General features: G+C 34.8%; 1 protein-coding gene and 1 non-coding gene across 2 annotated transcripts; both read right to left on the bottom strand.

Moving 5' to 3' along the window:
* Nucleotides 1-1,134: 1,134 nt before the first annotated feature.
* Nucleotides 1,135-1,237, bottom strand: LOC133255156 (U6 spliceosomal RNA). The gene has a single exon (XR_009738896.1). It is a non-coding gene; the product is annotated as a U6 spliceosomal RNA (small nuclear RNA).
* A 5,197-nt stretch (nt 1,238-6,434) lies between these two features.
* On the bottom strand, nt 6,435-9,111 carry LOC133254314 (olfactory receptor 5K1-like). The gene is made up of 2 exons (XM_061428568.1): nt 8,196-9,111; nt 6,435-6,912 (listed from the first exon to the last, which is right to left on the bottom strand). Exons 1-2 carry the CDS (start codon nt 9,109-9,111, stop codon nt 6,851-6,853), a joined length of 978 nt encoding a protein of 325 aa, XP_061284552.1. The 3' UTR covers nt 6,435-6,850.
* Between the last annotated feature and the right edge of the window lie 4,932 nt (nt 9,112-14,043).

Here is a 14,043-nt window from a genome sequence, read left to right as displayed (position 1 = left end):
AACCTAAACAGCATATTAAAAAGCAGAGACATCACTTTGGTGACAAAGGTCCATTTAGTCAAAGCTATGCTTTTTCCAGTAGTCATGTGTGTATGTGAGAGCTGGACCATGAAGAAAGCTGAGCGCTGAAGAACTGATGCTTTTGAACTGTGGTGTTGGAGAAGACTCTTGAGAATCCCTTGGTCTGCAAGGAGATCAAAAGAGTCAATCTTTTGACTCTTTTGACTCTAAAGGAAATCAGTACTGAATATTCATTGGAGGGACTGATGCTGAAGCTGAAGCTCCAATACTTTGGCCATCTGATGTGAAGAACTGATTCATTGGAAAAGACCCTGATGCTGGGAAAGATTGAAGGCAGGAGGAAATGAGATGACAGAGAATGAAGTGGTTGGATGGCATCACTGACTGGATGGACATGAGTTTGAGCAAAGTCTGGGAGTTGGTGATGGACAGTTAAGCCTGGCATGCTCCATCCATGGAGTTGCAAAGACATGGACACGACTGAGTGACTGAACTGAACTGAATGTCTTATAACTACCTCGCTGAAAACCCATTATTTAGTCCTACATATGAATTACTGAGATGGTTCTCCTTTCTTTTTATGTTTACCCAGCTGCCTTTATGTTTCTTATTCTGTTTCCCCCCCTTCATTCCATTAATCACTCTTTGATATACTACATATTTATTTATTAGTTCATCTGTAATAGATTACTCCACCCACCTTACCCCTCACCCACCGTTAGCAGGTAGGCTAACGTGGGAAGAGAATCTGTGTTACATTCATTCCTATATTTTCAACAGCTTGAATAATAAATGGCTGTTTGTAGTGCTCACCAAATACCTGTCAGATGAAAGAAAAAAAATTATTCACCAACTTAAGAGTTTGAAATGTTCTTTAATTCATTTTCAAACCAAATCATTTCTCCTTCTTGGTATTCTAGATGTTCTACGGTGTCTCTGTATCTTGACTACAGCCTTGATTTTTTCCTGTCACCTCAGGACACTTGGCCATGTCACCCCTTCACTGTTCATTTGTGCACCTGCTTCATTAATTTACTCACAATGTTTCCCTCACCAAAACCACCTTCTCTCTTTGCTTACCTTAGTCCTACTCATCCTTAATTGCAGATCAGATCTCCATTAGGACATTCCTAAGCCATATGTGTCATCCTTGCACAGGGTCATACTAATCTCTATATCATTCCAATTTTTGCATATGTGCTGCTGAAGCGAGCACCATACCCAAGTCATTTAAATTGATTTTGTCTTTTCTTGATACACATGGTGCTGCTTTTATAATTAATTTGCGACTTTATCAAGTGTGACTTTATGTGTCTTGATTATAAAAGCCTTGGCTGCTGCGGCTGCATAGTTGCTCAGTTGTGTCCAACTTTTTGTGACCCCATGGACTGTAGCCCACGAGGCTCCTCTGCCTGTGGAATTTCCCAGGCAAGAACACTGGAGTAGTTACCATTTCCTCCTTCAAGGGATATTCCTTATCCAGAGATCAAACCCTCATCCCTTGTGTCTCCTGCAAAAATATTGGCTAAGTATCCTTAAATCACTGATCATGCCATATGTATTTTGAGCTCCTAACAGTTCACTAAGGTAGATCCTCAGTACATGCTTCATTGATATTTAAACTTTTACTTCTGTTTTATCCTTAATCAATTACTTAAAATATACAGGATATTGGAAGAGATGATAGGTTAAGTGAACACATGATGTGAGCATGGTAGGGATAAGAAGTTCTTAGGTTTTAGAAATGGCTCCTGACAAGAAACTCATAATCTAAGTGGGGAGTTACATTGCTAACTAGCAAGCAGTTCAGGCTGTGAATGAATGTGCTATTTAAAAATATTGCAAAGGAAGTGAATGTGACCTAGGGGAAAAAGATTTCTCATTGTAAGCATCATTTCAGATGAACCTTGCAGGATAAGTAGGTTTATAATAAGCCATCTTCATGAGGAAAAGCAGCAGCCTAATGGAAGCATATGATAAAATCCCTGAAACTCAAAAACACAAGACCTGCTTTTAAAAAGAATGTTAAGCTAGGGTGATTGAAGCTTACTTATGCATGATATTGGAGACACTTACAGATAATGTAAAAGGATTAGGAAAATAGACTGAAAACTGATTTATTTGATTCTTTCCCTGCCAATTCACAGAACTCTCTCTCAGTAAGGTCACAACCAATGATGAATACCAACTCCAAAGGACATCTAATTATCTTCCTAAACAAGCTGTGGTATTTGGTGCTGTTGAAAGTCTTTGTCTCTGGTTTTGTGTTAATGTTCACTTTTTCTGTCTTCCTTACTGTTCATCTCAGTCTTTTATGCTGGGTTGTATTTCTCTTTTTTGCCTTTAATAGTGCTTGTATTCTCCTTGGTTCTATACTTGACCTTTCTCTTCTATCAGTCTAGAATTTCCACTAGATTAACTCATCAAATTATGTATTTCAACTATGTCCTATCTTATGGTGACTTTACTAGAGGACAGTTCCAAGACACTTTTGGTGTACACTCATACCAAGAAAATAATTGGGAGTACATTCCTATTATATTCATTTATACCTATTAATAGGTAAATGTGTGTGTGTGTTCAGTTGCTAAGTTGTGTTTGACTCTTTGCAACCCCATGGACTGTAGTCCACCCGGCTCCTCTGTCCTTGGGATTTCCCAGGGAAGAATACTGGACTGGGTTGTCATTTCCTTCTCCAGGGATTTTCCTGACCCAGGGATCAAACCCACATCCCTACATTGGCAGGATGGTTCTTTACTACTGAACCACCAGGGAAGTCCCTATAGGTAAATGTACCACTATGCTAAAATGTTATATATATCATAAAACATGAAAATATAGATAGAAAAGAATATTACTCAAATAATTGGTATTATAATTTTCATGTATAATGCTATAAAAATTGTTACTCCCACTAACACTATTGTTAATTAAATAGTAGTTACAGAAATATAGTAATATACAGTGTATTGTTTAAGTCTTAGGGTTGCAATATAACAAGCACTTGTTTGAATTTATTTCCAAACATTTCTTAATGTCTGACACAGTGTGAAAGATCCTACACAGAGACACGTCTGCCCAAATGGAGAATGCAAGTTTTGATTGGGTCCTCAAACAGGAAAGGGCCCTTTGACAGGTCAAGGTGTAGGGTTAAACAGCCTTGTTATTTGGGCCCAATGACTCAGCAGACCAATGGTATTAGAGACGTCGGAGGTGAGAAGAGATGTAGAGTGAGTGGAATGTTTATGGGAAAGTTTAATAGAAGAACTGCTTGTGGTTTTTGAGCAAGGCCTTGTTGTCTGCAGCAAAGAATTATAAACTATTAAAAAAAAAAAAAACTACCCTAAGAGCTTTTTACTTTGGGACATAATGTGACCAAGAGGCCAGAACATGAGCTAGAATTTATCAGATAAAAAAGTACAAGGTTGAGTGTGCCCAGGAGCTATTCATCAGATGACAAAGTATCTAGACTGAACAGGGCTAGATAACACAATAAGACACAGAAGTAGGTGATCCAGTATTTCTTGTTGTCTACCATCATTGCACTGACATCTTTTATTCGACACACAGATTTGGCCTCAGAAGGCCAAGTTAGTTCTTGGATAGTCGGCTTTGTATATTGATGTCATAATGTATTGCTACTGAAATATAGCTCTACCTTGGGTGACCTTCCATCAACAGGGGAAAATCCTGTTAGATCGTGCGACTGATCATCTATTTTCATTATGTATATGTGTTTAAAAAAATTTTTTTTAATTGGAGTATAGTTGCTTTACAATGAAGTTTTAATTTCTGCCATATAGCAAAGTGAGTCAGTTATATGTATACATATATTCCCTCTTTGTCACCACAGAGCACCCAATAGAGTTCACTGTGCTATACTGTAGGTTCTTATTACTCATCTATTGTATACATAGTAGTATATGTACGTCAATCTCAATCTCCCAGTTCATCCCACCTCCCTGTTTCCCCCCACCCCTTGGTGTCCATACATTTGTTGTCTATTTCTGTGTCTCTGTTTCTGCTTTGCATATGGGTACATCTCTACCATTTTTCTAGAACCATGAACGGAGGAGCCTGGTAGGCTGCAGTCCATGGGGTCCCTAAGAGTCAGACACGACTGAGCGACTTCACTTTCACTTTTCACTTTCACGCATTGGAGAAGGAAAGGGCAACTCACTCCAGTGTTCTTGTCTGGAGAATCCCAGGGACGGGGAGCCTGGTGGGCTGCCGTCCATGGGGTCACACAGAGTTGGACATGACTGAAGCGACTTAGCAGCAGCAGCAGCATTAATATATGATATTTGTTTTTTTTTTCTGTTTCTGACTTACTTTACTTTGTATTACAGTTTCTTGGTCCATCCACATCTCAGCACATGGCACAATTTCGTTCATTTTATGGCTGAGTAATATTCCATTCTATATATGTGCCACATCCTCTTAATCTATTCCACACTCCATGTTGATGAATGTGCTGGAACAAATTTATTTCCATGTCCAAGAAACTTAGACAGAGTCCCTACATATTTTGCAGAAATTAACTGAGATAGATTGCAGATCTAAATGTAAAACTTAAAAGTATAAACCTTCTAGGAGAAAACATGGGAGAATATTTAGGTTGGATATTAGGAAAATTTTTAATGTGAACTTCATATTGCTAAGTCACTTCATTGCTAAGTCACTTCGTGTCCAACTCTGTGTGACCCCATAGACGGCAGCCACCAGGCTCCCCCGTCCCTGGGATTCTCCAGGCAAGAACACTGGAGTGGGTTGCCATTTCCTTCTCCAGTGCATGAAAGTGAAAAGTGAAAGGGAAGTCGCTCAGTCGTGTCTGACTCTTAGCGACCCCATGGACTGCAGCCTACCAGGCTCCTCCATCCATGGGATTTTCCAGGCAAGGGTACTGGAGTGGGGTGCCATCGCCTTCTCCGGAACTTCATATTAGGTGATGTTAAATTTCTTGATGATAATAGTGATGTTATGACTGTGAACTGGTGGATAAAGTGTCATAATGTCATCATACACATTTGTATTTGTATATATACATGAAATAAACACACATACACATTTGGACACAGGCAAATGTGGTAAAATGATAACACTTGTCTAATGGTGTTTAAAAAATCCATGCACATTAATTGTGTGATTCTCTCAAGTTTTCCATAGATGTGAAAATTTTCAAAATAGAGTTCGAGGAAAATGTCATTGATTCACATATTTCTTGAATATCTTCCCTATTTCTCTGCCCCTTAACAAGTTAGCTACTTGAAAGTTATCTTCTCATGCTACTTTGACTTTTTTATCCTATGTATAGTATGACTTAGTTGTTAAGAACATGGATTAAGGAGCAAAATAGACTGAGTTTGATTCTTCAGCTTCATCTTAATATTTCTTTGGACAAATTATGAAGCCTCTTTTTTAAGGTGGAATTATAGGAAATTAAAATAATGTAATGAAAGTAAAAGACTTATAGATCTGCTTAATAGTTAAGTATATACTATTGAAAAGTTATTTGTAAGCTAAAAGATGTATGAGGATTAATTTAAAATAAGATACAAAAATGGGAGATAAGGCAAGAGGCACGAATATATCAGGTAGTATTTATTCTGTTGTAAATAAAGCATCTTTTCTAATCAAGCTTGACAAGTAAGGATATCTGTTTGATTATGCAACCAGAGGGAAGGTTTATTCCAGTGACTCTATTTCTGTGTGATTTTTTTGGCTATGCCCCCTTTTCTATTTTGACTTCCTCTCTAGGCTGGCTTACCTCTTGATGGCAAATGGACATTTACTGTGCCAGATATTATATGCATGTTCTATGACATTCAGAGGGAGAAACATCATATGTTTTGTGGATTTCTTTTCAAATATAGGATACACAATTGCCTGAAAATTCCAGAAAATAATTTCTTTTGTCTCATTGACCCTAAGTAAGTTACAGGTTCTTCCCTTACAGACCTCTGGGATTCAGTGTTGCTAAGGATGGGCAAGGGTATTACAGAAATATGCAACAATATCATGGTGCCCTTAGAAATGGCAAACATAAATCAATGCATGCAAGTCTAGCAACTAAAAATAGCCACTGAAATAGAAGGTAATATTGGAAGTACAACATCCATCTAATTCAGAGCTTCTCAAAATTTTTGATATCTGTATTCCTTTTAGCTTGTAAAATATGTTAGGAACCTAAAAAACTTTGTTTATGCGAATTATATCTGTCAGTATTTACAATGTAAGAAAGTGAAATTAATAATTTAAAAGGTATTCATTAATTCATCCAAAAATAAAAATGAGAATATTACACTTTTACTTATATAATTATATTAAAAACATATTGAAAGAAAAATGTTTATTGAATGGCCAAATGTGTCAGACTTCTTATTAAGAATTGGTGGTATGAAATAATTTATGACATGTTTGATACAGGAAAAAGATAGGCTTTCATTTTGTTGTCTAACAAGTACAATTTAATATATAGAATATTCTCTACTTTTAAAGCATTTCCCAGATTCAGTTCTCCTCATCTAATACATGAATTATTGAAATTAGTCTTCTTGCTTCAGGTCCCTTTCCAGTCTGTCACATGATCAGGTTTATAAAATATAAAGTTATTAATATATCACTCTGCTCTAGGAAGCCTTTAGTATCTGATACCTCTAAAACAGATTTGGATTCCTCTGAATCTGAAGGAATTCCTTAAATTTAAGCTTCTCAGTAACCTTATCCACTTCCACCTTCTCATATTTATCAACAGCTCAACCAATAGTTTTGTAGGCTTTCTGACTCTGTTACATTGTTCAACTCCCTGATCCCATTCCCTGTGCCACACTCATTTCCATAAACATTGACTGGTCATACCCATTGCTGTTTTTTTCCAAATATTAAAATTCCCCTGCTTTATTTATTTTTTTTATCCCCTGCTTTACTTTAAAGTGCAATTATTTCTGATGCTACTTAAGAACTAAATGTCCCAACTACAAGGATCTCCACTTTCTGAACTTCCAAGTGTATAGCAAAAGGTTTTGTTGACCCAAATTCTACTTTACTCCAATGATTTGGATGAACTTGGGTAAACACCACAATATTTCAAAGTATGAGATTTTTACTGAGGAAAACATGAAAAGCCATGTCTGTATATATGAAATGTCTAGCTTAGTGCCCAGCAGACAATAGGTTCTCAGGGAATTATTTTTTCTATCACATTTGCGCTGTAAGGATCAATAAATATTTTTGTTTATTTAAATTTTTGCTATTTTCTCTCTCATTTATGTTTCAATAGCACCTTCACCTTTTGTTAATGCTGTGTATATATCAATCCTTTACATTGGATCAGTCCAGGTTAGTGTTATTCCCAATAACAAGCAAGGGAAGTAAGAAAGAGAAAATAAAACTTCTTTTTAAAAATAATTGTGTTCATAAATTACACAGTCATATATGTAATGAACAATCAAACTACATGAAAATGTAAAATTCATACATTTATCAGTATAAATAGCATGATTTTCACTACAGATTGATAAACCATTAATGTATTCAGATACTCTATTTTGGAGAAGTTGAAAGAAGATTTACCAACACTAAAGAGAAAACTGTTCCTGATTAGAGAATACATGCTCTGCTTGAATTCGTGGTGAAGCATAATCTCTTGAACAAATTCAAAACTGAAATTCAAATTCAAACATACTATTTACTTCTGTTATACAGTGTTGCTTAACATGGGATTGATATTTAAAAACTTGGAATATGAGGGCTTTGTAAGATTATGCCTTAGGATTCCAGCAGCATGCCAACAGTATTAAATGGAGGGGACCTTCCTATATAGTTACTTCTATTCCTTACCTTTGTTGGATTTGTTGAAAATTGTAATTCATTATACTCTGAAGTAATAGTTACTATTGTGACTAAATTCATCCTGACACAATTTGTGGTCTCAAGAATAATTATTTACCCTTGATAGAACCTGGTAGCTTAGATTTTGGAATATATTTTAGCAGAATCTCTCTCCTCACTGAACTTGCTTATTTGATTCATATACCATAATGTTTTAGTAATTCAGTATTTTATATAAAGAGGCTATTTTCAACTTTCTCAGTATTGCTTGATTTTGAAAATAAAGTTTTATCAAATTAAAATCAATTGTCCATGTGGAATGATATTTTAGAATGTTGTTTTCTTCATAATTTTTTTCATAACATTTATTACTTCCTTATTTCTTAGACTATAAATGAAAGGATTTAACAAAGGAATAACTAGTGTATAAAAAATAGCAAGAGGTATATCTTTATCTTTGTCATTAACTGAATTTGGTCTAATATACATGAAAAGAAGAGAACCATAGAATATTGAGACAGAGACAAAGTGGGATGCACAAGTAGATAAGGCTTTACCTTTTCCTTTTTTGGATTTCATTTTAAAAATCATGAAAAGGATGAAAAGATAAGAGATTATTACTATGATAATAGAGAATACTTGAACTGACCCTGAAAAGATGAATATCATCAATTCATTGATATAAGGGTCAGCACAGGAGAGTCTATATAATGGAAGAACATCACAAAAAAAGTGATTGATTTGATGAGATCTACAGAAAGTTAACCTAAACAAAAATCCAATGTGAATCATGGAATGCAGGTTTCCAGCTATGTAGGCCCCTGTGGTCATCTGAATGCAGAGTTTCTTTGACATCATAGTGTGGTACTGCAGTGGTTTGCAGATGGCCACATAGCGATCATAAGCCATTGCTGCCAGGAGAAAGCAATCTGCAGTTTCAGCAAGGCAGAGAAAATAAAATTGTGCCATACATTCATAGAGGGAAATCATTCTGTCTTTTGAAAAGAAGTTCTGTAGCATCTTAGGGGTAATGGCACAAGAACAACAGGAATCCATCAGAGCAAGATTCCCCAGGAAGATGTACATTGGTGTGTGAAGACGATACTCTGTAACTATCAATGCCACCAGGCCAAGATTTCCCACCATGGTGATCAGATAGATGGTAAAGAACACCAGAAACAGAAGGGTCTTCAGCTCTGGATGAACTGTAAATCCTATGAGGATAAATTCAGTTGTCAAGGAGAGGTTATCCTCCGTCATCTCTACTGTTGTCTGTTGAGATAGGAATTATGGAGAGATAAGATTCCAATTTAGAATGTGTATATATATATAAAAAAGAATGTGTATAACTTTCCTTTTAATATATATATATATATTTTTAATAAGGAGAAAGCTTCTCTTGCTGTCTTGTGAATACAAGGACACAAACTTCTAGGGAATATTCATCTCCATAACATGTCAGCGTCTATGACCTCAACTCTGAAACTCAAAATTCACATGACTATTTGGTAATCACAGGGGAGATGCTAACAGTGGGAAAAGTTTGTCTTTATGAATTTATGGAAATATGGTGTACAAACTAGGTACTCATCTTTGCTTCATTTTGCCCATAAAATTTATTTCAGTTTTTGTATTAAAGTTTTTAAAAAATGAATTTAAAATTACTCTTTCTATATATAGAAACTTTTAAAAATTAAATTTTCATAAACTCTCCCAGTGGAATAAACATTTTAAAATAGCATGGAATAGATATGTTAATTTATGTCTTAAGAATTGTTTGAAGATTACTAAGGATTATTGAGAGTACTGTTCAGTTTTAAAGAAAGTAAACTCAGAAAGCTAAGGAGTAAAATAAGAATTGATTATCACCTCTGTATCTCTTTTCCCAGTGTCATACCCATTTTCATAAACACTGACTGTCCATGCCATTATTCCTATTTCTAAGACATCTGCATCCTTTTCTCCTTCATCTAAAGCATGGTTTGTATATCAGATAAGATATACTATTATTTAATAAAGTTAACCAGAGACCCCTGATCACACTAATTTTCACTTTCTGGACTCTCCATCATGTCTTGTATACCCAACACAATCTTTGATAACATATCTAATCGACATTGCGTTTTTCATAAGTGTGTACAGTTTACTTACTGTATAGTAGACATTTTGAGGTTAGCTGTAACTTACACTTCTTATAGCAGCTGTACAGTGCAAAAGGAGAAAGAACAGTACTGATTCTAGTCCTACTTCCCTCCCAGTGATCTGGGATGGGTGAACTTGTTTTCCAGGTCCTACCACTGATCCTTAATAACTTCTTTGGTGGTCCTTACAGTGATCCTTAGTAAACTCTTCTGCAGGTTGAGAAGATTCTACAAGGAGAATTATTCAAAACTCATCACTTAGAAATTAAGATTAATATCTAAAGTATGTGAAAACTCATACAGCTCAATAATAAAAGTATAGACGTTCAGATTAAAAAATGGGCTGAGGAACTACCAAGATAATCTTACAAAAGACATCCAAATGATCAACAGACACATGAAAAGATGGACAACATCACTAATCATTAGAGAAATGCCAATCAAAAGCCATGAGATATTATCTCACACATTTCAGAATGCCTATCATCAAGAAGATGAGAGATAACAACTGTTGCCTAAACTGTGGAGAACAGAGAATGTGGCAAGAAGTCTGTTGGTGGAAATGTAAATTGGTTCAGCCACTATGGATGCCAGCATGGTGTTTCCTCAAATAATTTAAAATAGAAGTACCATGTAATCCCACAGTTGTGCTTCTGTATATATACTCAAAGAAAATGAAAATCCCTTATGAAAGGGATATATGCAGTCTTGTATTTATAGCAGCATTAGTTACAGTAGCTAAAATACAGAAACATCTGTGTATCTGTCTAAGGATGAATGGATAGAAGTGAAAGGACATTCAGACATGAGAAAGAAGGATATCCTTCCATTTTACAGCATCGTGGATTGACCTTGGGGACATTATGCCACATTATATAAGTCAGAGAAAGACAAAACCTGTAAGACATAGCTGAAACGTGCATCTAAAAAAGCCAAACATGAAAACAGAGTAAAACAGTGGTTACCAGGGACTCTGGGAGATGAGGAAACAGGAAACGTATTCTTTATTGGTACAAACTTGAAATTAACAGATAAGTAAGATCTTATCTGAAATTAACAGATAAGATCTAGTACACACTGTAGTGAATATAAACAATATTTTACTATAATCATCTAAACTGCCAAGAGACTAGATCTCAATTATTTCTGCCACAAAAATGAAAATTACGTGACGTTATAGAGAGCTAACATTCTGCAGTTGCAATCAATTACTAGTTTTTCAAATCAACATGTTATAAGCGTTAAACTTACACAATGTATGTCAAATATATTTCAATTATATATATATAAAATAAGAACTTTTAGGTATCTTTTATCTGAGTTGACTCATCTATTTTTTTTTTTTTTTGCTTCTAAAAATTTATATAAGATTTTCTAAAGTATATCACAATAGGTTCAAAGTTAATAAAATAAGCTTTATGCTTTACTTTTCTAACATTTAGAAAAAGAGAAATTTCTTTAAGCCTTAATATAGTTTTTGAGAACAAATTTTTATTTCCTTTAGATGGCTATCTTCTACCATTATTTAGTGATCCACTAGAAATATTGACTGATATCTAATCATATTAATTCTATGTTTTTTTGAAAATGGGTTTATTTTTTCCATAATCAAGTATTAAAATAAAGAACTCAGCTGAAAAATCTTTGTTGTAAAATATTAAATATTAGCTGTTGGATTATTGGGCTAAGCTAGCAAAGTATTCAGTGCAAGTTCCTAAATTATGTAACAATCACTTTCTGTCTTTACCTGTGTATTTTTAAAAATTTTAACTGACAAAAAAGGTCAGAGTACTTTACAGTTTGAATATCATTCTAGTTTTTCCATAGCCTTCAGTTTGGGGAAGAGGTAAAAAGATAACTGAGTAATTGAAATCTAATAACAACAAAATACTTTAGATAAATAAATATTAAGGGGTACTAATATTAAAAATAAATTAGAGTACTTCTCTTACCTAAATTTCACAGCAGAAGGTTTTGCAGCGTTTCATGTTTCCCTTGTGATCTTGGATCTCATAGAATTTCAGAATATAAACACTAGTCTCTTAAAACTTTTGGGATTAAAAGAATGAAAATATGGGCAAATACCAATAGGTCGGAGTCAATAATTATGTTCCTTACATTACAAAGTAAAAATTTCCATCAAATCCTAAGGGATTTCCCCACAGTGACACCAGTATATTTCCATAAGGAGATTCAGTCACCAACACACATCAGGATGACCTGTGAAATAATGAGATTAAAACAGTTTACTTTCATTAAGGTCACTAAGGTTATTTGATCATTACCCATTGATTAATATGTAACTGACCTCATTTTAAAATTCTGTTTATTATTCTTCTTAAATGCACTATGAGTAAGAAAGCGTCTCATGTTGGCTTGACCTTTTTTTACTGGAGGAATTAATATGGTTTATGAAAGATGATTAGAATTTTGAGAGGAGACTAGAAGATGTGGTAGTTTTATCATGGGTCATCTGTGAGTTGATATGTCCTGATGTTTTGCAAAGTATCATTGGAAACTCTGATATTATTTTTTAGTCCCACATATGAATTAACCAGGACTTCCCTGGTGGCTCAGCAGTTAAGAATTCACCTGCAATGGAAGAAAGAGATGCGAGTTCAATCCTTAGGTCAGAAAGATCCCGTGGAAAAGGAAATGGCAACTCACTCCAGTATTTTTGCCTGGGAAATCGCATGGACAGCGGGATTATAGTCCATGGGGTCGCCAAAGAGTTGGACACAACGTATCAACTAAAGCAGTGACTAAACAAGAACAACAGCAACAACATGAATTACCTAGATGGTTCTCCTTACTTTTCAGTTTTTCCCAGCTGCCTTTATCCTTCTTACCCTGTTTTTTTCCACTACATTCCACTAATCACTCTTCAGTATACTACATATTTATTTGTTGGTACATTTATAGTCAGTCAATATCTGCCCCACCATTAGCATGTGGAGCTAAATGGAAAAGGTTTTCTTCTCTGTTATGTTCATTTCTGTGTTTATAATGCCTTGATAGTATGTGGCAGATTGTAATGGTCAACAAATACCTGTTAGATGAAAGAAATTATATTTTCCTGCTCAAGAATTTGAAATCATCTTTCATTAGTTTCAAACAATCCATTTTTAAAAACAACTTAGTATTCTAGATGGTCCACAGTCTTTCAGTATCTTACTTATGATCCTGATTTCTTCTTCTGACCTCAGGACATGACACTTGGTTGTGTTTATCCCTTCACTGGTCTTGTGCGTGCCCACTTGGTTAATTTACACTTAAAGTTTACTTCAGCTAAAACACCTTGTTCAGCCTCTCTTTTCAGCCCAACATACTCGTTCTTTATCTTAAGTCAGATCTCCATAAGGACATTCCTTTCAATTATATCGATGTTCCTTTACCTGTTCTGCTTAGTAACTACCTGCTATCATACTGCATTTGCCACTTGGTTACATGTGACTTCTTATGTGTTGATTATAAAAGTATTGGCTAAATATCCATAAAGTACCAATCATGTCTTACGTATTCTATGCTTTTGACAACACACTGAGTTAGATTCTCAATATACGCTTCACTGATATTTAAAATTTCAGTTCTGTTTAACTTCAATCAAGTACTTCTAATATACAGGGTGCTGGAAGAGATGATAGGTAGAATGAGCACAGGATGAGAAATATTTAAGTTTTAGAAATGGCTCCACAAGAAGCTCATAATCTAGTGAGAGAAAGACACGTGCATTGCTAACTAGAAGGCAATTCAGGCTGTGATATTAAAAAGTGTAAATAGATCACATATAAACATGGCGAATAAAGTGGATGGAGACCCAGAGGAAAAAAGAAAGATTCCTCATTGAAAGTGCCATTTCAGATTAACTTTGCAGGATAAGTAGAGTTATAATCAATTATGCATATGAGGAAAATAAGAAGACTAATAGGAGCATATGTAAAAATCCTGGAAGCTTGAAAGAGCAAGACCTAATTAAAAAATATATAAATAGTATATATATTCTAATAATATGATATAAATAATATATATAAAATATTTATAAATAATAAAC

This window comes from Bos javanicus, chromosome 1, assembly GCF_032452875.1.
Source record: "Bos javanicus breed banteng chromosome 1, ARS-OSU_banteng_1.0, whole genome shotgun sequence".
In the NCBI taxonomy this organism is placed as follows: domain Eukaryota; kingdom Metazoa; phylum Chordata; class Mammalia; order Artiodactyla; family Bovidae; genus Bos; species Bos javanicus.
The sequence above is the reverse complement of the archived record's forward strand: the minus strand, read 5'-3'. Positions and strand labels throughout refer to the sequence as shown.